The sequence below is a fragment of the Sinocyclocheilus anshuiensis genome, unplaced genomic scaffold, assembly GCF_001515605.1.
Source record: "Sinocyclocheilus anshuiensis isolate Anshui unplaced genomic scaffold, SAMN03320099.WGS_v1.1 scaffold252, whole genome shotgun sequence".
Taxonomy (NCBI): domain Eukaryota; kingdom Metazoa; phylum Chordata; class Actinopteri; order Cypriniformes; family Cyprinidae; genus Sinocyclocheilus; species Sinocyclocheilus anshuiensis.
This window is the reverse complement of record NW_015554095.1, coordinates 124,401-148,110: the sequence shown is the minus strand read 5'-3', so window position 1 is coordinate 148,110 and position 23,710 is coordinate 124,401. Positions and strand designations below refer to the sequence as shown.

Below are 23,710 nucleotides of genomic sequence, written 5' to 3'. Positions count from 1 at the left end.
CTCCGACTGGATGGAATCAGAGTCTGAAGCTAAAAAAAATCGTCTGTGACCATCATAAACTACACGTATGCACTATTTTCAAAAGGCAACTTAAATGTGCAGCAAAATCCATCGCAACAAAAACTTAATTATTTCATGTAACAGGATTAAAATACAGCTAGATTTAAACATCCAGTAATGTTTGATAACTTACAAAGAAAATGTAGTGGTGTAGTCAACTAAGTTAACTGGGGAAAAGTGTGACTTTAAGAAAAAACAACGATAATCAAAAACCAAAAAAAGCACACTTACCATAAAAACATTCCTCTGGATTATTGCCATGTGCTCTTCTTTCATAAACACTCTTCTTCGGCCACTTGCTGAACACTTGTTTCTCCCGCGTTGAAAAGTTCAAAGCCTTGAAAAGTAAACGTTGACGTACTATACGCACGCAACCGGCACGTACTGAGGGCGTGGTTTAGCGCGCGAGAGAAAATAATGCCGTCATCAGAAAACGTGCTGATAATATTTTTTAAATGTATGGTTTATTTAAAAATAACAATTCAATAGAACAGTCCATACGCGCTAATTGTGTTCTGAACTAGTGAGATGAGCGCATAGACGCTCACTTCTAACGAAACTGCACAATTAAAAAAGTCTTCCTGCATATTTAATTGTATTATTATTGTACTATTATACTAATTGTATTATTATTGTACAATAATATATAATACAATTATACATTAGGCACGTTTTCTTATTATTATTATTAATAATAATAATAATCCTGTACACTTTTTAAGAATTACACAGTAAATAATAACAATAATAATAAGGATTATTATTATTATTATTATTATTAACTGTGTAATTCTAATAATATAATTATTATTATTGTTGTTGTTGTTATTGTACAATATTATGATCTTACAATTATACATTAAGGAGCATTTTAGTTCTTTTAAAAATCACTAACTATTTTTCTTCATTGTCCTGAAGTAAACAAATGTTTACATTTTATTTAAAAAATTAGCATTTGTTTTTTACTATTAGCATTTGTTTTTGACTTAACTCAATTTTATAAGTTGGCAGAAGTTTCTTTGGATGAACTTGCAAAGCACTGTTCACAGAACTCAGTTTATGGAAATTATGGAAATAATCTTGGTTTAAGCTGAATAAATGTATTAAACTTAGTTGTACTGACTTTTTTTGCTGACCTTGCTGACCCAACACAACAAAACCAGTCATTTAAACTTTTTTCAAGTTGGGTTTTTTACAGTGTACCGTGTGCGTAATTCAAATTCAACAGCCCAAAACAGTTTTAAACCAAATATTCACTGCAGACGATCCATTGGTGAACAAGTGATGTAATGCTAAATTTCTCCAAATCTTTTCTAATAAAAGAAACTAACTCGTCTACATCTTGGATGGCCAGAGCTGGATTGGTAATCGGGCATACCGGGCATTTTCCCGGTGGGCCGACGCACTTAAGGGGCCGACAGAATGTTTTTTTATCAAGGACCATCACGCACGGACAGCGAGCAGTCAGTGGCCCATTGGTTTGTCTCCTGTATTGACAGCATAAACCACCCAATCACAATCACATATTTATCATTCACTATATTATATTATATTCTATTCTATGTGTTTAATATAATATAGTGAATGACAAATATGAGAAATTCATTATAGTGTTATATTTGGTCTCCAAATCTTAAGTATCGGTATTAAGTATTATGTAGGCCTATCTTAAGTATTGTGTATCAGTCAAAGTACACAATACATATGACCACAAGAACTTCATATGCTTTTTTGTTTGTTTAGATAACTCGTTCAGAGAGGTTTGACCAAACTGTTAAACTAGGTTATTTCCAAATCATCCAAGCACCCGATTGATTTCTAATATTTGATTATTATGACTAAGTAGTATTAAATTATAAAGAAATTACAGATCCATCTTTGACATCTGATTGGTTGATAACTTTTGACAACGTTTAATTCAGGTGAGAAAAACAATTAATATCTAGCGCATGAGCACAGAGAGATTTGCGAGTGCACAGGACAGTTTGAGTGAGAGGAGAGACACTCTCTCCGGGCGAGAGCAGGAGGTTTGACCAAACTGTTAAACTAGGTAATTTCCAAATCATCCAAGCACCCGATTGATTTCTAATATTTGATTATTATGACTAAGTAGTATTAAATTATAAAGAAATTACAGATCCATCTTTGACATCTGATTGGTTGATAACTTTTGACAACGTTTAATTCAGGTGCGAAAATAATTAATATCTAGTGCATGAGCATAGAGAGATTTGCGAGTGCACAGGACACAGTTTGAGGGAGAGGAGAGAAAACGTTTTAAGTCCGGTTTTGTGCGAGAGCAAAGGAAATCCTCGTGCGAGCGGAGAGATTCGCGCTCGCGCATTATATTTGTGCTTTCGCGCTACAATAATGCACTCTCGACATTTGTCATTAAAATAACGCCATACACTACTGTTTTCACCATTGATAAGAATGTTACTTGAACACCAAATGAGCATATTTTAATGATATCTGAAGGATCATGTGACACCGAAGACTGGAGTAATGACTGCTGCAAATCCAGCTTTTCCGAATAAATTAAATTTGAAATTAAATCAAAATAGAAAAGTTATTTTAAATTGTAATAATATTTCACAATATTTCTGTTTTTACTGTATTTTTTGAATGAATGCAGTTTTTGTGAATATAAAAGTCTTAGAAACACTTACAAAAAAATCTTACCAACCCCATACTTTTGAAAAATAATGTATAGCATTTTTTTTTACTATATATAATATGAGAATAAAATTGCATTTACACTTTAATAATTTAGTGTAGTATTGAATAGTATGGATATTGTTAGTTTGGCCATGGTAATACAGATGAGGTATATCTATTTCAGAAATGTACTGTATATTGGAATACCCATGGTGCACATTTACAGTGTTAAAACTGAAATGGGATTTAGAGGTGCTTTCTTGCTGTGAGTTTGCTGGAACCATCATCTTTTACTCTCCACCATGCCTCGTGAGATTGCTTTCTTTCCATTGAAAATGCCAAGTTTTCATTGGGATCTAATGGGAACAGATCAGTTTCTTTATTTGATTTTTATTCTATAAACTTGCATTTTTCTGAAATAAACCCGTAGCGCAGCTAAACCCCAGTTTTTGTGCGTTCCCCTCCCTGCTTCTCATCTGAAATAAATGGCCTGGGCCATTTCATCGCTGAGATCTGAGAATTTACAGCGATTATCTTCTCCAACTGCTCTATCAGATCACTCTCCCTCTTGCCATATGGAAATTAGTGTGCTTTGCCAGAAATAAGATTGCAAACCTGGTCATCAGGAAATTTACAAAGACATACAATCAGCTCCCATCACTGTCAGGGAGACACGCCTGGGCTCCATAGCTGACGTGACTCAGGTTAACCCTCGGCATGAGCTCCGAAAGAACGCCTTTGGTGGAATAATGGAATTCAGGGAAATACAATAAAGCTGTGGAGCATGCCTGCCGTTTCTCTCTTTCTCTCTGTGCCCATTCTCTTCTGCCCACACAACACATTATCATTTATTTCTTCAGTGCTTTCCTCTTTCCTTTTTTTCCTCTGCAGGCATTCCTCATTTCTTTTGGAATTTTTTTTATTTTCTGTCACTACATATCATTCTAAACACATGACTTTCCTCTGTAAAACACAAAAGAAAACGTCTTCTTCCAATTATAGTCAATTTAGTCCAGTGTTGTTTTGGACCCCATTGGCTTTTATTGCATGGACAAAAACAGTCTTTAAAATGTATTTTGTGTTTCACAATAGAAAAAGTCGTATGACATGAGTATGAGTAAATAATTCCAAATTTTTAATTTGTAGGTGAACTAATCCTTTAAGTATACCGAATTCCAGCTTTAGGATGCGCATGTGTGTGTTATTATGCAAGCTTTAGTTGAGTAGAGGGTGTAGATAAGTGGTTTCTGGGGCAGAAAAGGAGTAGTATCATATTTAAGAGGAGAGTCAAGCGTCAAGTACTGTGATGTAAACAGAACTCACTGTGAGTTTAACAGTACTGATTGAATTAGCTGTTATTCTTTTGCTGCATCTTTATTTTTCTCTCCCTTTTTATTGCTCCCTGTAAGTGTGTTTGTGTGGATGACGAGATTCTTATGCATGGTTTGAACTACGTAACTCTTGTACAGTACAGTATGATCTGTTCTGGTTTGGTTTTCTTAACATTCTCTCCAGGTAAAGTGAGCATATGTTGTTCTTTTTGTCAGCTGTTTTGCCAGGAATCCCATTTGCCTTGGAATAATTCAAATAATGACAATTGTGGTTTATTGCTTACCAGTGGCATGATGCAATGAGTGCAAAAAAAGAAAAAAGCTTTAGTGTGTAGTAGGGCTGCACGATTAATCGCATGCGATATTTAACGTCGCTCATATCAAACTACTGTATATCGATATAAACGGTATTGCCTCATATCAAATCGCTTATTTTTTTAAAAAGTGACGTGACATGTGGCCAAGTATGGTGACCCATACTCGGAATTAGTGCTCTGCATTTAACCCATCCACAGTGCACACACACAGCAGTGAACACACACACCCACCCGGAGCAGTGGGCAGCCATTTATGCTGCGGCGCCCGGGGAGCAGTTGGGGGTTCGGTGCCTTGCTCAAGGGCACCTCAGTCGTGGTATTGAAGGTGGGAGAGAGCGCTGTACATTCACTCCCCACACCTACAATCCCTGCCGGTACGAGACTCGAACCCACAACCTTTGGGTTATGAGTCCGACTCTCTAACCATTAGGCCACGACTTCAACAGAAGTCGTGCCTTCAACTTACAGAACCGGCTTTACTGACAAGATGCACGTTAAATATCGCATGCGATTAATCGTGCAGCCCTAGTGTGTAGTTTCTTTGTCACGTAGTATATGTAAGTCAAATGTACCTTATGGACAAAATATGTAGAAATCATGGTAACACTTTATTTTAAGGACCAATTCTCACTATAGTTGCTTATTAGCATGGATATTGCTAGCATATTAGCTGTTTATTAGTACTTCTGAAGCACATGCCTTATTCTGCATGACCATATTTTAGATCCCTTAATCCAACCCCATTCCTAAACTTAACAGTTACCTTACTAACTATTAATAAGCAGCAAATTAGGAGTTTGTTCAAGGAAAACTCTTAGTAATAGTGACTATGCATTCCCTATTCTAAACTGTTACTGAAATCATCGAACATTTACAATCGTCGACATTTACCCTCATATCAGTGTATGGCTATTTCCTCCATGGAGATTTGACAAATGTTTAGGCTGCTCTTTTTCTTACAACTAAATGGTGACCAGGGGCTGTCAAGCTCCATGAAGGATAAAAAGCCCCATAAATCTGATCTTTTCAATGTATGAGCTGTTTCCAAAGTATTGTGAAGGTCATTTACACTACACAGTTTTCAACTAAAAACCAAAAACGTATGCATTTTTGCTGTTTATTTACACAACAACAGTGTTTTGGGGCCCTGAAAATGCAAACTTTTAAAACGGGATTCAAAGTGCAAGATTTTGAAAACTATACAGATATCGTCTGTGTAAACTACAAAAAGCAACATTTGTGAAAATGGTGATGTCATTCTTGTGAACGGGGGTCGTTTTGACAGTGTTGTCATCTGTATGCAAAAAAAAAAAAAACGCAATAGAAAAACTTTTCCGTTTTTTGTACGTCGTTGTTTTGTAAATGTACCGTAAGTCACACTGCACTGAGAGATGCCGACCAATACTGACAATCACTTCATTACAGTACATCGCTTTTTCATATATTTAGCAAACTAACAAATGCTGTGTGAACATACTCAATCTACTGATCTACTCAATCGCCAACCAAAGGCAACAGATGCACACGTGTAACATGCTAACTCGACAAAATCCAACAAACGCGTCTGTTGTTGGTGTGCTGTTCACACCAAGAATAACTCTAAAGATAGCTAGCAATAATTATATTCAGTGCACAATAACATTGTTTATTATTAGCGTATGCTGCAGTTATGTTGTCTGCCACTTTAAATGCTTGAGCTCTTTAAAGTTGGATGGATTCTGATTGGCTGTCAATGTTTTTATCACTCATCAGCTGTAAAAATTTGTTCTGAAAGTGATTCCAATTATATTGTTCCACTGTTTCATTGTCGTTATTAAAAGCTTATAGTTATCAACAGTTGATGTCGTTCAAGGTGTCCTTTAGCCTTATGAGGAATTGAACAATTTAAATCATTAACCAACACTAATCTGCTCTTTCAATGTATATCTCGTTTGTGCATATTCAAATATGGTGCGTCAAATCTTCTCACATTAGATTAGTATTTAAAGGGATAGCTTGTTCAAAAATAAAAAAAATGGTCATCATTTACTCACCGTCATGCCGTTCCAAACCTGTATGAGTTTCTTTATGTTGAACATAAAAGAGGATATTTTGAAGAATGCTGGTAATCAAACAGTTGATAGTATGTCTTTCCCTACTATGGAAGTCAGTGGGGACCAATAACTGTTTGATTCTTCAAACTTTTGTGTTCAACATGAGAAAGCAACTTATACAGGTTTGGAACGACATGAGGGTGACTAAATAATAGCACAATTTTAATTTTTGGGTGAACTACTCCTTTAAGTTAAGGTATGCCAGACATCATTGCTTGTCATGTGTCTTGGTCTTCTAACCAATTAAAATTAGGCAAATTTGAATATACTCATGTACAAGGGGAGCTACATGGAGAAAGTACGTTTGATCTGTTCAACACACAAAGCTACCGTAGGGTTTCCAAATGCTTTTTGTTTAATGTGGTTGATTCATAATGAATGACTTTTATAATGCATTCATGGTGCTTTTTATTGTTATTTGGCCTTTAAAGCTTGTGGTCACCATTTAATTTCATTGTATACAAAATTGCAGCATGAACATTTTATTTTGTGTTTGACGGAAGAAAAAAAATCATACAGACTTGGAATGACATGAGGGTAAGCAAATGATGACAGAATTTTAATTTTAGGGTAAACCATCTCTTTAAATGTTTAGTGAAAGCAGCATATTTCATCAACAGATGTCAATGTAGGACAAATATCAGAGACTAAATGTGCATTATTGTGTTGATTCATGGTAGTGTGATGATTGGTGTTTTTCTGCTGCATTGTACACGTCTCTTCACTTTCCTTCTAGACTCCATGATGTCATCGGCATAGCAACTGCTCTGCACACACATGAATTAGATGAATTAGTAAGAAGAAGACAGAAGATATTTTTGTTTATCCTCAGTGATTGTGTGTTGCAGCTTCCTCCTCTCTTTGTGTGTGAGTGTGTGCATTTGTGGGGGTGGACGGATGGTCTGAAGAAGTTCTGGATTTAAAGAATTGTTTTCTCAGAGGAAAGGCCATCAGTTGCACTAGAATAACCTACTCACAGCGCAGACAATACACCACTCAGCTATTTGTACAACAAAGAGGACACCATGAGAAGATGTATTCAGTGCCAAAAGATCACCGCACAATCGCAAACACCCTCGCTTCCACACGCGCGGATGAGACGGACTCTTTCTCCGAGCTATTTTTGAATGCTTCCCCAGAAATATGAAAGAGAAAGATGACATGTATTAAATAGAAATGGGTGGATGAGTTGTGGTGAGAAAAAGGAGGGGAGGAGGAATATGGGAAGAGGCTCTCTGAAACAAAGGAGATGAAGACGGAAGTATAAAGAGGAAGATATTCATATAGTGTGTAGGGTGTGAGTGTGTGTGTGTGAGAGAGAGAAAGGGAGAGGGAGGAAAGCGCTGTAGAGAATTATTTAACCCCTGAGCTCTGCTTTCTGGCTGTGTGGAGACTCTGAGAGTGTTTTGTCGAGGGGTTCCCCTTCTCTGCATCGTTTATCTTTGGAGGGAGCTGTTGAACCGTATAGAAAGGCCCGTAGAGATTTATACTCACACGCACACAACTGTGTGAGCCAGAAGCTCTACATGGACTGTGGAAAAGAAAATAATATATATATATATATATATATATATGTGTATAAAAGAGTAATTTGACAGTTGATGGTTTTTCATACTTGTACGATACTTATAAGATACATCCATCTCTCTTGAAATATTAGGGTCAAGATCGGTCAATAATGCAGGGACCAACAATAGGGCCAGTTGGTGGACTGTCTTTTGCCTTATCAGTCCAGTAAATGTTATCACTAAATGTTACATTTGTTGATCTAGTCTTATGTACTGTATTTATTTACTTATTATTCACTTATGTACAAATTTGTTGCAAATTATACTAGTTTATTTAATTTTATTAAATGTAATTATTATTAATTCTTTATAAAAATGTTGTATTACATTTAGAGAATTTTTTTTTAATTATTGTTTTGTATTTCATTTTTGTCTTACACTGCCAAAATACTAAGGTCACTATGATAACATTACTTTATTTAGCTGGCTTAGATAAAAGTGTGTTTATGCATTTATAGCTGCCATCGAGTATAGCTATAAGCTGTTACTGTAAATTTAAAATCTAGTAATTATTTGTACTTACATACATTTAATGAAAAAACACATTAAAATGTATTTATTATAATTATTTTTATTATTTTGTTATTTTTACATTTATTTTAGAAATACATAAACACATTTTTTTTATCTATTACTGTAAATTGATAAATCGATTCAATTATTCAAGAAAACATTTGATGAAAAACGCATGTAAAAACATTATTTAAAGTACTTTCAATATATTGAATTATTATTAGAATACAAATTATTAAAATATGAATTATTAAATTTTGGTCACACTTCATTTTAAGGTCCAGTTCTCGCTATTAACAAACCATTAACTACGACTTTTGCATCAATGAACTCCTAATTTGATGCTTGTATATAGTTAGTAAGTAATAAGATTATTGTTAAGTTTAGGTATTGGGTAGGATTAGGGATGTAGAGTATGGTCATGCAGAATATGTGCTTTATAAGCAGCAAATATGTTAATAATAGGCATGCTAATAAGCGACTAGTTAATATTGAGAATTGGTCCCTATATGATACCTTTTTTCATATGCTGCCAAAAATAGTGACTGGTCGAGCAGAAACCATCCTTATGTTGAGCAGTGTTAATGTACAGGGCAGAACCCTTTTTTCAAAGTGAGATTTCAGTATGAAGATTTTTGTGTTATTTATAGTGAAATTATTATTGTTTTGTTTTTATGTGTTCACCATATGTTCACATTAAGGCAGATAATTAGAGAACATTAGGGCATGGTCTTAGGAGATCTATCTCTGTCTGAACAGACAGTCTATTCCCTAAACCATTAATGCAAAATGAAAGCTCACAGATTCTCCCCTCCTCATTCTGACAGCATTGTTTATGGATGTGTTGTGTGTTACCATTAACTTTGAATTGGCAAGTACTGTAGTGCTCTATAACCCAAATGTCCACTATGTACAATACAAGCAGATTAGGGATGAGGTATACATTAGCACTTGGCTCTGAATAATGTCCAACGCGACAGTAAATGCTCTCCACTGCGGCTTAATTAACATTCCCTGCATTGTCAGAGTGCAAGTGCTTTGGCTGGAGGGAATCCCTCACTTAAGAGATTTGACTAATGTCCTCGCTGGCTGAGAATGCCCAGGTGTCTTTCGCTGACGGTCGACCTTGAGGAAACGATGGTCTCTGAGTTCATATGGCCGCCGATGTCTCAAGGACCCGGTCTGTGGTCTTTACTCAAGAACTGACAAACAGCCTTTTGCATCTGCCTGAGGAAAATGCATGTTTAATAAAGCGATTTAGTTCATAAGGTCCAGAAATGCACCGTCTATTGTTGAAATGAAATTAAAGGAGGTCTGAATAGGTCACCAGTCTAGCAGATTTTCCTTCCATGCATGTAGTTCTAATCAACAAGTCATTATTCAACAACAATAAAGTGAATATTCAGTAAATTGACACTGTGTTTCTCATAATTGCCTTATGTAATATATGTTTTGAAAATGGCCAATTTGATTAGTATAGTCTTGTTCATTTTTAGATTTACAGAGGAGTTTTAGAGAGAATGACATTTTCACAGTCTGTCAGAATTGTCCTTCTGACTTCATGGTTATTTGCACAAACTTAATTTACTAACACAGACTGAGGGGCCCGTTCACACACAACACATTTTTTCCATTCCACTGTGCTACTTTTTCATTGTTTTTCTATGTAAACATTCACTAGACTGACATCTTCGACTGTTGCATTCACATCTCACGTGACAGAAGTGCAACTTTTAAAAACATGTCTCAAAGCGTTTTTTCCCCCTTCATTCCACTGCCGGCATCTCACGTTTTTTTAAAGCAAAAATGCTTTCTGTTTACTTCTTAATGCTGTATTTTTATGCATATTCATTAAAACTCCACATTGCAGATAATTTCCCTGTATATGTAGATCTAGTAAGGTTTTTGTTTTAATGCATAGCACATTTCTGGTAACGTAAGCAGAGGATTTATGGGTAAAGACTTGGGTGAGTTGGCTGTTTGTGCCCACTCAGACTTACCGAGATCTCTGTGTAAGGATGAGTCAAGGCTTATAGCCCCTCAGTACATGGACACACACACACACACACACACACACACTATGCTGTGACATCAAAGTGGAAATGTAATATTCATCTGCATATGCCTTTGGATGGTGTATTTCTTTATTTATAAGTTGTCCTTAATTTAGTGCGAGTTGTATCTCCTGATCAAAAGAAGAACATTTTTGCAAACTCTGATTTGGCCAGTGCAGCATTTTAAGATTTTGTTAACCCTTCGGATTTTTCTCTCTCCCCTCAGGACTTTGATGATTTCATCTTTGCTTTTTTTGCCATGGAGATGGTAATCAAGATGGTTGCACTGGGCATCTTTGGGAAAAAATGTTACCTTGGAGACACCTGGAATCGGCTAGACTTCTTCATTGTGTTGGCTGGGTGAGTCCTGAAATTACTTTACTAAAACTTTTTGTTTTTGTTTTTAATAAGTGTGAATTGATGCACCTCATATCGACCTTTAATGTTCTGTCAAATGTTACCAAAAAAAAAACTACATATAAAACACTGCCATTCAAAAGTTTGGAGTCAATAACCTTTTTTTTTTGTGTTACTTTAATGTTACTCATTGAAATTTCTATCCATCAAAGACTCCAAATGCTACAAAGTGTTCAAATCCAAAATTGCATTTTAAATTATAATATTTCACAATATAATTGCAATAATTCACAACTGTCTTTACAGTATTTTTTATCAAATGTAAATATAATGTAGAAACTTTAATTTTCTGCAAAGCTGCTTTGCACCAGTTCCTGCAAAAACAGTGTGTACAAGCACAGAACTGCACAATCTTATAACCTAACCAGCCACATAAACAAATAAATGGCTTGTTGTACTGGATACAAAAGTATATATTCTCAACAACAAGTTTATGCATACACACACACAAATAGCACCTTGGCGGTATTTGTGTAAGCACTGTACAGTAATGAGTTTCAGTGCAGCCTGTGTGTGCTGTATTTAGCTCTGCTGTTGCACAATAGTCTAACTCTCTCTGTCACAATCACCTTGTACTCTCACTTACAAGCAGAAACTCTCACACGCACTACATGGACACACACACACACACACACACACACACACACACACTATGCTGTGACATCAAAGTGGAAATGTAATATTCATCTGCATATGCCTTTGGATGGTGTATTTCTTTATTTATAAGTTGTCCTTAATTTAGTGCGAGTTGTATCTCCTGATCAAAAGAAGAACATTTTTGCAAACTCTGATTTGGCCAGTGCAGCATTTTAAGATTTTGTTAACCCTTCGGATTTTTCTCTCTCCCCTCAGGACTTTGATGATTTCATCTTTGCTTTTTTTGCCATGGAGATGGTAATCAAGATGGTTGCACTGGGCATCTTTGGGAAAAAATGTTACCTTGGAGACACCTGGAATCGGCTAGACTTCTTCATTGTGTTGGCTGGGTGAGTCCTGAAATTACTTTACTAAAACTTTTTTTTTTTGTTTTTAATAAGTGTGAATTGATGCACCTCATATCGACCTTTAATGTTCTGTCAAATGTTACCAAAAAAAAAACTACATATAAAACACTGCCATTCAAAAGTTTGGAGTCAATAACCTTTTTTTTTTGTGTTACTTTAATGTTACTCATTGAAATTTCTATCAATCAAAGCCTCCAAATGCTACAAAGTGTTCAAATCCAAAATTGCATTTTAAATTATAATATTTCACAATATAATTGCAATAATTCACAACTGTCTTTACAGTATTTTTTATCAAATGTAAATATAATGTAGAAACTTTAATTTTCTGCAAAGCTGCTTTGCACCAGTTGTATCGTGAAAAGCGCAATACAAATAAACTTGAATTGAATTGAATCAAATTAATACAGCAAGGTGGGCATAAGAGACTTTAACATTAAATATTTTACCAACTCCAGTACCAACAGTAGTGTACTTTTTTTTGTGTGTGTGTGTAGCTTAAAAGACATGGTCACTATTGAAATTAAAGAACTACATGAAGATTCTTTAAAATATTATTCTTTCGTGTTACCCAGTAGAAATAACAGCATATCAGATTGGCGCAACATGTCAACCCTAGTAAAAAATAATATATTTAAATTACATTTATTTCATACTAAGTATAGGTCAAATCTATTAACATATTTCCTGACATATCGCTTGAGATTTAATGATATAAAAAAATATAATTAAAATGTTTTCGGAGTACTACTTGTACACAATTCCCATTTCATAATATTAAGTTTATGTGTTTTAATGTCACTATTGATGAGAATTGCATGATTTTTGAATAATATTGGTCTTTATATGCAAGATATTTAAAGTGTACCTGAAGTATTCTTGCAATAGCTCCACTTTAGCACAATCAAATATACTTATGTTATCTTTAGTTGGACTTCAGCACTACTTCTGCACAATTAAAGTACTGTACAGTCTGTACAAAATTTGTTGTTCCAATTTAGCAGATTTTAAGTATGCCAGTACTAAAAGTACAATTGCAGGGTATTTTTATTAAGTACATAAATATGTAAATGTATTTGTAGTATACTTGGCGTAAAATAAATGTATTTCAAATACATTTTAGTATATTTATTTGTCACTAGGGAACATGTGGGTAAGTAAATAACGACAGAATTGGGATACGGGTAGTTCTGTCTGTTATCAGCCTGTGCTTCTGAATCGGTCACGTCACACATGGTTAGCTGCAAATACGTAATTCTTCAATGCGTCTGTGTGAGAGTCAAAATAATCTTTATCACTGCCAGATTCTACGTTTATGTGTATGTGTGTGTCTCAAGTCTTCTAAATAGGGCACGCTGTTGTGTGAGGCACTTAAGTGTGAGCCACTAATCAATGAACATGGGTTTGTAAACACCATAAAACAAAGAGACTGGTATTAAATACAGACAGTTAGTTGTGTAAATGTGTGCCCTGGGAAATATAGTAAAGAAAATGTGTATCACTAATTAGGCATGGGCCGGTATGAGATTTTGACGGTATGATAACCTTAAGCCAAAATATCACGGTTTCACGGTATTACAGTATTGTTGTTACAGCTCTAAAATGTGTTAATTTGAAATGTCTGGACAAAAAAAACAACTGAACAATATGTTTTGAGCAACATACAGAATATTTGGAACAGTAGTATTTGTTTATTTTTTCGTTGATTTGTTTCTGAAATGTGGGCTGTCTTGCAGCTTTTGATGTGGATGGTTGATTTGCTGCTAGAGCTACTGCTGCCCTAAAAAGAAGAAAAATAAAGATTTTTTTTATTTTTTTTAACAGTTATTTAATTTCAGTTATGTAATTCATATACATATCATTTCATATCATATACAATTTCATATACATAATTTGATTTAATAATCCAATTTGAAGCAAAAACAGAATGTTCTGACTAGCTTTGTGAAATTATACTACATGCCTGAACGAAACAAACAGCAGAAGCTCTGAATGAGATGCAGATTCACTCTCTGACAGCAGGAGGCGCTGATACAGCATTTGATACAGCATCAAATCGCGGTATACCTTGAAACCGGTAATCGGCCCATGCCTATCACTAATATAGATCTACAACTTTTTGAGAAAGCCATGAAAGGTCAGAAAAGACAAGCTGTTTAGTGAATAAAAGATTTGTGGTTTGTTATGTGATGTTTGCTTTCCAAGAAACACAAGGACTCCCATTCCTATTCCATGAAGCTTGTCAATCATGACTCAGCATGGGCTTTATTGCCAGATTTACTACCTCTGACCTAACCTCATGTGTTATGTTGGTAATCTCATAGGCTTATTTGTTGAGATGGAAATCATCTCAGCATTTGGAGCGTATTGAAGCACTTTCTGGAGACATCATCCAAAGTGTGTGCACAAGATAACCATACAAGAGTGACAGACTGCCGGCTTGTTCCACTGTTGGTGCAAACTAGTTTCCCCTCGGGTTTTTGATACTTCTCCAGATGAAACGCTTACCACCAAAACCTTCAGTAATTCATGACAGTCTATATCATCTTACATTCTCAGCAATTTGATCAGTTGTGGTACCTTCTGAAGAATCTGGACCATGGTATAGTAGTGGTATCAGGTACCATGGTTTTTGATATATACCATAATTCTGAAATGGTATTCTCATGATACTCCAAATTACTTCCAAGAATACTGTGGTATATGTCCAAAAATCAATGGCAGTACTATAGTGACATGTCCAAAAAGCTGTGTTACTTGTCCAGTGTCCAATGTAGTACCCTGTCCAAAAATCATGGCAGAACCACAGATTTTGTTTGTTAGTACTAAGATTCATTTATTTTTTGGGCTTTGGTAAAAAATTGGCAGGCCAAGTAACATAAAGTGTAATTCATTATAAGCCTGAGAACTTGGATGCATGGTTTATATGTGCCATTTGTTTCAGTTTAAAGGTTAACATTTAGTGTCTTTTTTCCTTTTGGAGAACATTCTGATGCAGTAAATCACAAGTCTAAAACTCACTTTAGCCTGCTTACTATGTGAATAAATTGGTGTTGGTGGTTCAACTAGATGGTTCGGTTTCCAAAACCCCCTTCACTCAGACATTGTTTTGCTGAATCTTCTTTTCTTTTCTATCTGAGGTGAGCCAGAGAGCTTATAGAAGTTGAAAGATCTTGGCTGCTGTGCTGTGGATCGTATGTCTTTGTGCGTCTCATCTGCAGAGACATTGAGGCGAGCTTTCTCTCTTCTCAATCTTTCAAAGCAAACCCTTAGAGAATGCAGACCCTAATACACCCCACCAAGACAAGGTATCAGTTTCAGACACCCGCAGCGGTTTGGCAACTTCTGCTGAAACACTTTTAAATTAATCTGCCCTTTTCCTATCCGCAGAGTCTTCACACACACCGAGTTAAATACACAAACTTTCCAAATCCACGGGGCTTCTACAGGGATTGTGACAGTGTCTTCAGGGATTGTTTTGATGCTTTTTAAATGCTCTATGAGACAGAAAAGCTTTTACGATTTTTAACGAGAGATTGGGTATAAAGGCATTTCTAGAATTTCTTCTAGCATACTTTGCCATAACCTTGATGGAAGTGAGTTTTACGAGTTTTTCCATAATGCTCTACCAAATGTTGCATACTTTGACAAGGAACCGATATGTTATTATTTCAGGCATTGTTCTCTCATGCATTTTCATGCCAACTTTGGCCTAGACAGGAAACAGATACAAGACAAATTTTGTCTTTTATTTTTGCTTAAATATTTATTTTACTGGAATACCTGGTGTTTTTACACTATTATTTTTCACCAGTCCCTGTAATGATATGCTGAATGTTATATAACTCATCTGGGATATGATGTATGATTAGTCTGGAAGCGTCACCATAATGGCCAGATGTCTTAATCTTCTCTCTTTTCCTTCCTCTTCCTCATTCCACTAATTCTAAAGCCTCTTCTTCTGATCCACTTCCACATATTCTTCTCTTTCACATTTTTTTTAATTTTTTCTACATCCATAATTACTTCTTATGGTTTTCCTCTTCCACTTTTAAATTCATCTTATATCCACATATATAGTACATCCCTTTCTTCTCTTTTTTTATCCCTTCATCTTCCTCATCTTCTTTCCCCTTCCCTTTTTCCTTCCCCTTCCCCAGTATTGTTGGCTTTTTTGCCTGGAAGTTGGCTGGTAAAAGGGAGTGAAGGCTCTGACTGTCTTCCTGGAAACATTTCAGGTTTTTAGTTTAGAAAGACCCTTCAACTCGCTTTCTTTTTTCTGGTACACACTTAACACTCATTTTAAACCCAGCAAGCTGACCCTGAGAGCCAGGATTGACTGACATAATACTCCACTATTCAAAAAACCCTTACAGTTATTTGAAGATTTTCTTCACTTTTATAGTAAGAATAATTTTATCTATCTCGTGATGGCCTTTTCACATGAATGTCTTGGTGAGAAAATGCTGATAATTTACTTTCCTTCTGGGTCGTTTGACCTGACATGTATTCTGTTTCATGTAGACAGCTGTCAGTTTCTGGTCAAGTCAATAGTTCTAAGGCTAGCACAACCTGTCAACGTAATTGTCATCGTTCTTGTCAAAAAAGCTGACAGTTGCTGTCTTTTGTGTGACTGTCACCAGAACATTTCATAAGCCCACTGCTCAAAACCATCTACAACAGCTGATGAAGTTTACTTTTTTATTTCTATTCTAGCTAACATCTGAGAACAGAGTTTAGAGACAGGTCTGCTCTAGATTGAATCACAGTAAAAGCTCCTGATCAGGTCATGACCCACATCGCCAGTGCTAATAGAGACTCTTCAGGCCTGAATGTGGATTCCGTGCTGAGGTTTAAAGGGGTCATATGATGCGATAATAATGATCTTTAAAAAAGCATCATATGACCCCTTTAAGAATCTTCAGGAATGCCATTTGGCCAGGAGGCTGTTGATGACACTGGACAGCATCCAGCGCTTTCATCTTAGGAGTTCTTCATCTCAAATTTGTATATGGAGATGCCTGGAACTGATAACGCAGTCATTCACAGATACGAGCAGATGGCTGAGAGCTTCCGCACATCCATTAAGCTGAAATTCATTTACTAACCTAAAGGGAAAGAGAAGGATGGCAAAATATTTGCTTTTACTAACTGTTTTGTTAGGAGAGTTGGTGAAATAATAGCTTTGAAATAAGCAATAGTACACCGAAAAATAATTTACTCACTTCTGTTGATTAAGTCTGCATGATTTTCATGATGCTTTAACGTTGCTTTTGCAGATTTTTTGACACTTGAATGTCACCATATACCATATTTGTACACTCTTCAGTTAAAGGTTCTTTATTGGCATTCATGGTTTTTAAAAACTATGTTCTTTTAAAAACTGTTCACTGAAAGGTTTGAACCCAGAATGGTTCTTAAATTGCAATACTGTGAAAAAAACCCTCTTTTGAACTTTTATTGAATGTATGGGTCAGTAGACTTCGTCAATAGCCTCCTTTTGTGTTCCATGCAAGAAAGAAAGTCATACAGTTTTGAAACAACCTGAAGGTGAGTAAATAATGACAGAATTTTGGGTGAATTATTCCTTTAGGTTCTCATTTGATTTGGTAACTTTAATGAAATATTCAGGCTTCGTATAATGGCCTTCGTCACTCACGCTCTGTTTGGAAAAAAACAAATTTTGTTCAAACAAATCTCACTGTTGTCAACTGCTGTTTGAATTCTTAATCAAACCACTGTCCTCATGAGGGAGAGGAGAAACCAAATGTCCACCTCTGCTTCTGATTTAATGATGCTGCTTCGGCTGTTTCCAGACCCGCTGCTGATGCACATTATGTTCAGACCCAGACCTTGTCAATAGGACGAGACAAGGACCAAAGCATTACGAACAAAGGTTATCAAACGTTTCCTCAAGAAAAAGCCAGTTACAGGTCCTCTTCATTCATTTATTATCAGAGGAACGCTTTTTAGCTGAGGCACACAGAGCAAATCTCGTTTCCTCTTCATCCACTCGAGTTATACGTCTGCATTAGCTTCCATTATGATTATTATTCTGTAAAGCGACCACAGGGCCCAGAATGGGTCAGTGTTGACATAGTATACTGTATGTAGTCTCAAGGGGAAAGACAGAGAAAAGAACAAAAATGGCTTTATTCCTCATTAAAATGGTGGGAAGAGTAGTGCTGCTATGCTCTCTCAGACATTCTTTCTCTTTGAATTGGAAGGCTCTTGCTTGGCTTAGGTGTTGAGGTATTGTTTTAAAAAGAACACTTATTTGAGAAACAGAAAGGAACTTGTCTTTTTGCTGTTCTGAATTCGAGGCTAGGGGCACATTATCCTGTTCCGACCACAGTAAATCAATCTGTCCCATCCCATAAAAACAGAAGAGCACCCCTGACGGCAATTGTCTCTGAGAGCTTGTTGAGAGAGCAATAAATAGAAAAGTACAAGACAGAAATATACAACTGAAGATAAATATTGTTTGAATCTCTCTGTTGGTCTCTGTTTGTGAGCTGAGACAACTAGACAGGCCCCATGAAATCAAAATGGAAGTTTTGTAGCTTTTAGTCCACAACTGTTAGCTCTGAGGCAATTTGTTCTCCTGAAAGTTTAGGAAAATAGCTTTTAGCGGATGTAGCTAAAACGAAGCAGAAAGCATTTCTATATATGCTACCTTTTAAATGTTTTTAATATTTTTCGAAAGAAGTCTCTTATGCTCACCAAGGCTACATTTATTTGACCAAAATAAAGTAAAAAAAAAACATATTTATATTACAATTTAAAATGTCAGTTTTCTATTTTAATACATTTTAAAATGTAATTTATTTCTGTGATGGCAAAGCTGAATATTCAGCATTCATTACTCCAGTCTTCAATCATTCATAAATCATTCTAATATGCTGATTTGCTGATTAAAAACATTATTTATTTATTTTCACAGTTGAAAACAGTTTTGCTGCTTAATATTTTTGTGGAAACTGTTACATTTTAGTTTACTTAACATTAAAAAATATCGTTATATTCTCATTTTTTTATAAATTTAATGTATGCTTGTTTAATTATCGTAATAATTTCTTTAAAAAAATATCTTACACCAAACTTTTGAAAAGTAGTTTAAATCATTCATAAATACATAAAATATACCTGAAAAGATGAATGTGACGATCTCCATTAAGGATGTTTTACAAATGATTTACACAAATTCTGCATGATTATGTTTCCCGATTAAGGAAACTTCCAGGAATTTCTCTTCTATGAAAACATAATAGCCGCTTTTCCACTATTGGGCCGAACGGTTCTAAGAACTGTCAGGTATGGTTCCAGTTGCATTTCCACGTTAGCCTGGTACGGCGCGGCACAATTACAAACAGTTCTTGGCACGGAATTCTCGCCCGTGCTGGTAGAGTGCGTGTGCGTGACGTCGCCACTCTGTTGCCTGGCTATCAGTTTCTCCATAGCTGACTAAGCGGAAGCGTGCTATTTGATCAAACAGCTACGCTACGTTCAATATAAAAAAGAAAAAATGTCAGACAGTTTGGTCGGTGGAGGAAACATTTGCACTTATTGATATTATACCCATCGTCGCCTACCATTTATTTTATTTTTCGCGTCAAGATTTGTGTCCTTTTTTCTGTTATTTAACGAAGTAAATATCAGATAAAAAAGGAGTCCCAAAAACAGAAATATCTGATCATCATCCATATCGCTGTTTACATTACACTTGCGTTAACTAGGCAATGACTGACACATTTGTATTACATTCCAAAGAGCTCCGTTATCAGCACCACAGTGGAAAATGAAACCGGATCCGTGCTGACTGGCCTGGATCGGCACGGAATGGAACGGTTAAGCAAAGAGAACCGTTTGGCCCAATAGTGGAAATGTTCTATAGCGGCTAATGTTCTTACCATAATAAAACCTACCTCTGATTAGCAATAGTAAAGCAAATTCAAAGAAGGGACAAGCATTTTGATGTGTTCTAACAATAACTACAGTGAACAAAACTTGTGTTGCTAGCATTATGATAACTGTACTAGTCGTCATTTGTAGTTGGTCTAAAACGAGATACCATAAATAAGACAAAGAATTTAATTCATGTGGACAGACTGAGAGGGAAAGTGAGGACAGAGTATGTGTGCGTGTGTTGTTAGGGGTATCTTCCTTCTCTATCTTAATGGAGAGCTGATTGTTCGGAAGTGAACCTCCTCTGAAACTCGCCTCATTAACCTGCCAGGTGGTGGAAGACACCAAGCTCTGATTGAACTGCGGCCAGGACAGCTGCTTTGAAGACCACAAGAGACTAGACAGAGAGAGAGAGAGAGAGAGAGAGAAAAAGGGAAGCATAAAGCATCTGAAATACTGCATGTACTCTGTTGCAACCTTTTTACGTAAACCAACAAATATTGCATTGATCATACAGAGCAACCCTGGTTCATAATGTATGAAATGGAGCATGTCCCAGAAAAGCTGGTATTTCTAATGCTGCAGGAATTTAATTGTCTTTCAGTCCTTTCAATAGTCTGTTGTAGAGCTGTTCAAACAAGACACAACAGCACACTAGCTCTCTCTCTCTCTCGAGTGCAGCCGGAGATCGATTTGAGCAGATTTCTTATGGATGTGGAAGGCCACAGTTGTTTTGAATCCGAGACCCTTGGCTCGCTTTTACTTTTCCTATTATAGTGACCTCGCAACTGGCATTGTATACGCAGCGTGGAGCTGTTGTTGATTGTGCGACCATGTTTTCAAGAAACGGAGAGATTCTGGGAAGGTGTGTCATCCTTCACCACGGCCGTTCCAAACACAAACAGATAACAGAAGTGAGGTCTAGGTGCTGACTGGACAAACGCCCGGGTCTGACACTTCACTTTTTGTTTGTGTTTGCGAGCGGCCATCTTAGTGATTCATACGTGTGTACGATAGAAGTAAGAGGCTGTTGACGATATCACATTTACACACGTCCTCCTTGTTTGGATGCATCCTACGTCCCTGGGGACATTTTTGCGGAGTGTCCTCACGCATGTCCTGTCTCTCTCCTTCTTTACAGGCGTTTTGTCCTTAGAGTCGACGGCTTTCTCTCCTTTCTCCATATCCACTTCATGTGTTCCCCTTTCGATATTTTTGTGTTTTCTTCGTTCCCATTCCTTCAAATTTTAGTCTTAGTCACCACTGTTATTATTTTTGCAGTCCAGTCGCCAGCTGGTTTCCATCAAGCCCAATCAGTGCCTTCAAAGCTGTTCTGCACATTTCAGGAGCAACAAAGTCAGAACACATTTCCTCAATGCCCTGCTTGGCTAATGGGGCTCGCACTGTTTGCACGTTACCGACTTCACTCGATCCGTATTTGAAAGAATGGAGAAACACCCCAGATCACGCAGCTTTAATCTAAGCTGGCCATGTGACCGTGAGAACCCTCATTAACATGTGCATATGCTTATCGACATCAGCTTTGTGTATTAACTTGATACGTACTGTAATTCTACGTTTTTAAGTTGTTGTATGGCCAGAAACGGTTATTGGGTTTGCAATTACACGGTTGCAAGCTCACAGGCACTTAGAGACACACACTTTGTTTATTTTCTACAAAAACATGCGATTCTTTCATGTGCCTCACTCCGAAGTTCACATGTGCGGCGCAGCTGTGGATGTGTTTGTTTGCGAAAGCTCTACATTAACCTTCCTTCCACCTCTCTTTGACCTGACTGAAAACGATTCAGTGTAATTGTTTGATGAATCCTGATAACTTTCGATTGATCTACAGTATGGCGTTGACAGTTCGGCAGAAAACACGCCACTAATGTGTCTGGGCTGTCAGTGTTTATTTGAAAATATTGCTGGCCTTTTACGCTTTGTTGCTGTAGTAAGTGATACATATGGAGGATATTCATTAGTTTAAAAATCAGATCAGTTTTTGCTTTCAGGTGATATTCAAAATTCCAATAAAATCCAAAATGTGGATTAATTAACAGATGCACTGCAAATGGGGGGTAATGCGTCTTCATTAGTATGTGCATACATTCAAATATCTTGCTTTATTGAAAGTTGAAACTCTTTTTATTTGTGTGTGTTTACAGGATGCTGGAATACTCTCTCAACCTGCAGAATGTTAGTTTCTCTGCGGTCCGAACGGTCCGAGTACTTCGACCTCTTCGGGCTATCAACCGAGTGCCCAGTGAGTACAATATCAGCAACCATTTTCCAAATGCACTTGCTAACATTAGTTAGCTACATTAATTTACATTAAAAAAAAAAAAACATTAAAAAAACAATATTGTTAATATTATTTAATAGGCCTGACCTAACACGAACTAACAATGAACGGTTGTATTTTAATGCACTTGCTAACATTAGTTAGCTACATTAATTTACATTAAAAAAAAAAACATTAAAAAAACAATATTGTTAATATTATTTAATAGGCCTGACCTAACACGAACTAACAATGAATGGTTGTATTTTTATTAACTAATTTTTAACAAATATTAATAAATACAGTAACAAATTTATTTCTCATTGTTAGTAGTGTTAGCTAAAGCAATACGTAATGCTAATTGAATGGAATCTTATTATAAAGTGTCACAGACATTCCTGCATGAATCAGTTTTTTTAAACAAATTGGTTTGTTTAAAAATGATAGTAAATGATTCAGTGAGTCACTCAAAGGCAGTCATTTGTGTTGTTCTTGAATGAATTGGCTAAATTAATGGTTCTGTAATTAACCCTATAATTAAGACCATAATTGTTGCCGCCACCTGATGTAAATTTGTAACTTGCAGAATGATTCAACAGTCTTGTTTGGAAAGTGCAAAACATGCACAGTAATTCACAGTAATAAAACAAAGCAGTGTGCACAGTAATAAAAGTTTCTTTTTATATTATATTGAGATTTATTGCTTGTGTTTTTGTACGTTAGTAAGGATTTTGGAATCTTATGTTCACCCCAAATAATCACTTTTTTTTTAAAGATTGAATGTTTAAGTAAGGTACATTTCTACCAGTTTCTGCTGTAGAAAATAGGAACTCAGAACTTAATTCAGTTTATTAATTCCCTGCATTCAATCATAGAGTTTATTAAATTCAGAATGTTCTATGTTGAATTACATTATTTAAGCACTGTGGTCAATTAATGCAATTTAATCAACATTTGAATGAGAAATGTATCCTGGGCTCAGTCATATACTGTACCAGAGGAGTTAATACTTTAGATTTATAGATCATTTTCCTCTTCAGTGCTTTTAACGGCTACTCTCTTTTCTCACACACACACACACACTAAGAAAGAATAATAGGGACTGTCTCTCTCTCTCTCTCTCTCTCTCTCACACACACACACACACACACATACACACACTAAGAAAGAATAATGGGGACTGTTGTACACACACACCGTTCGATTATGCTAATGAGCTTGATTGTGATTGGTCAGGGATCTGTACGCTCAGTTTTTGCGAGAGATGATCATTCAGCCGGGAATCGCTAAGGCAAACCTGGGTGTGTCTCGAGAGGATGTGACTCTGGAGGATCACGTGAGTCTGAGCACATCACAACAAACGAAACACTGAAGAACAGTCCAAGAGAGAAGACTGCAGCCTTAATCCTGACTCTTGTGATGTTCTTCTCTTGTCTCAGCCTCTGAATCCGAACCCGGACAGTCAGTGGAACACCTACTTCAAAGACAACGAAGTTCTGCTGCAGC

General features: G+C 36.2%; 1 protein-coding gene across 1 annotated transcript in view; it reads left to right on the top strand.

The window, feature by feature from the left end:
* Positions 1 to 23,710, top strand: part of LOC107669467 (voltage-dependent T-type calcium channel subunit alpha-1G) — a 147,408-nt gene that overhangs the window by 6,215 nt on the left and 117,483 nt on the right. The window contains exons 2-3 of the mRNA XM_016461705.1: positions 10,821 to 10,954; positions 22,089 to 22,186. Of these exons, the coding sequence (XP_016317191.1) occupies positions 10,821 to 10,954; positions 22,089 to 22,186 (232 nt within the window). The remainder of the gene's footprint in view (positions 1 to 10,820; positions 10,955 to 22,088; positions 22,187 to 23,710) is intronic.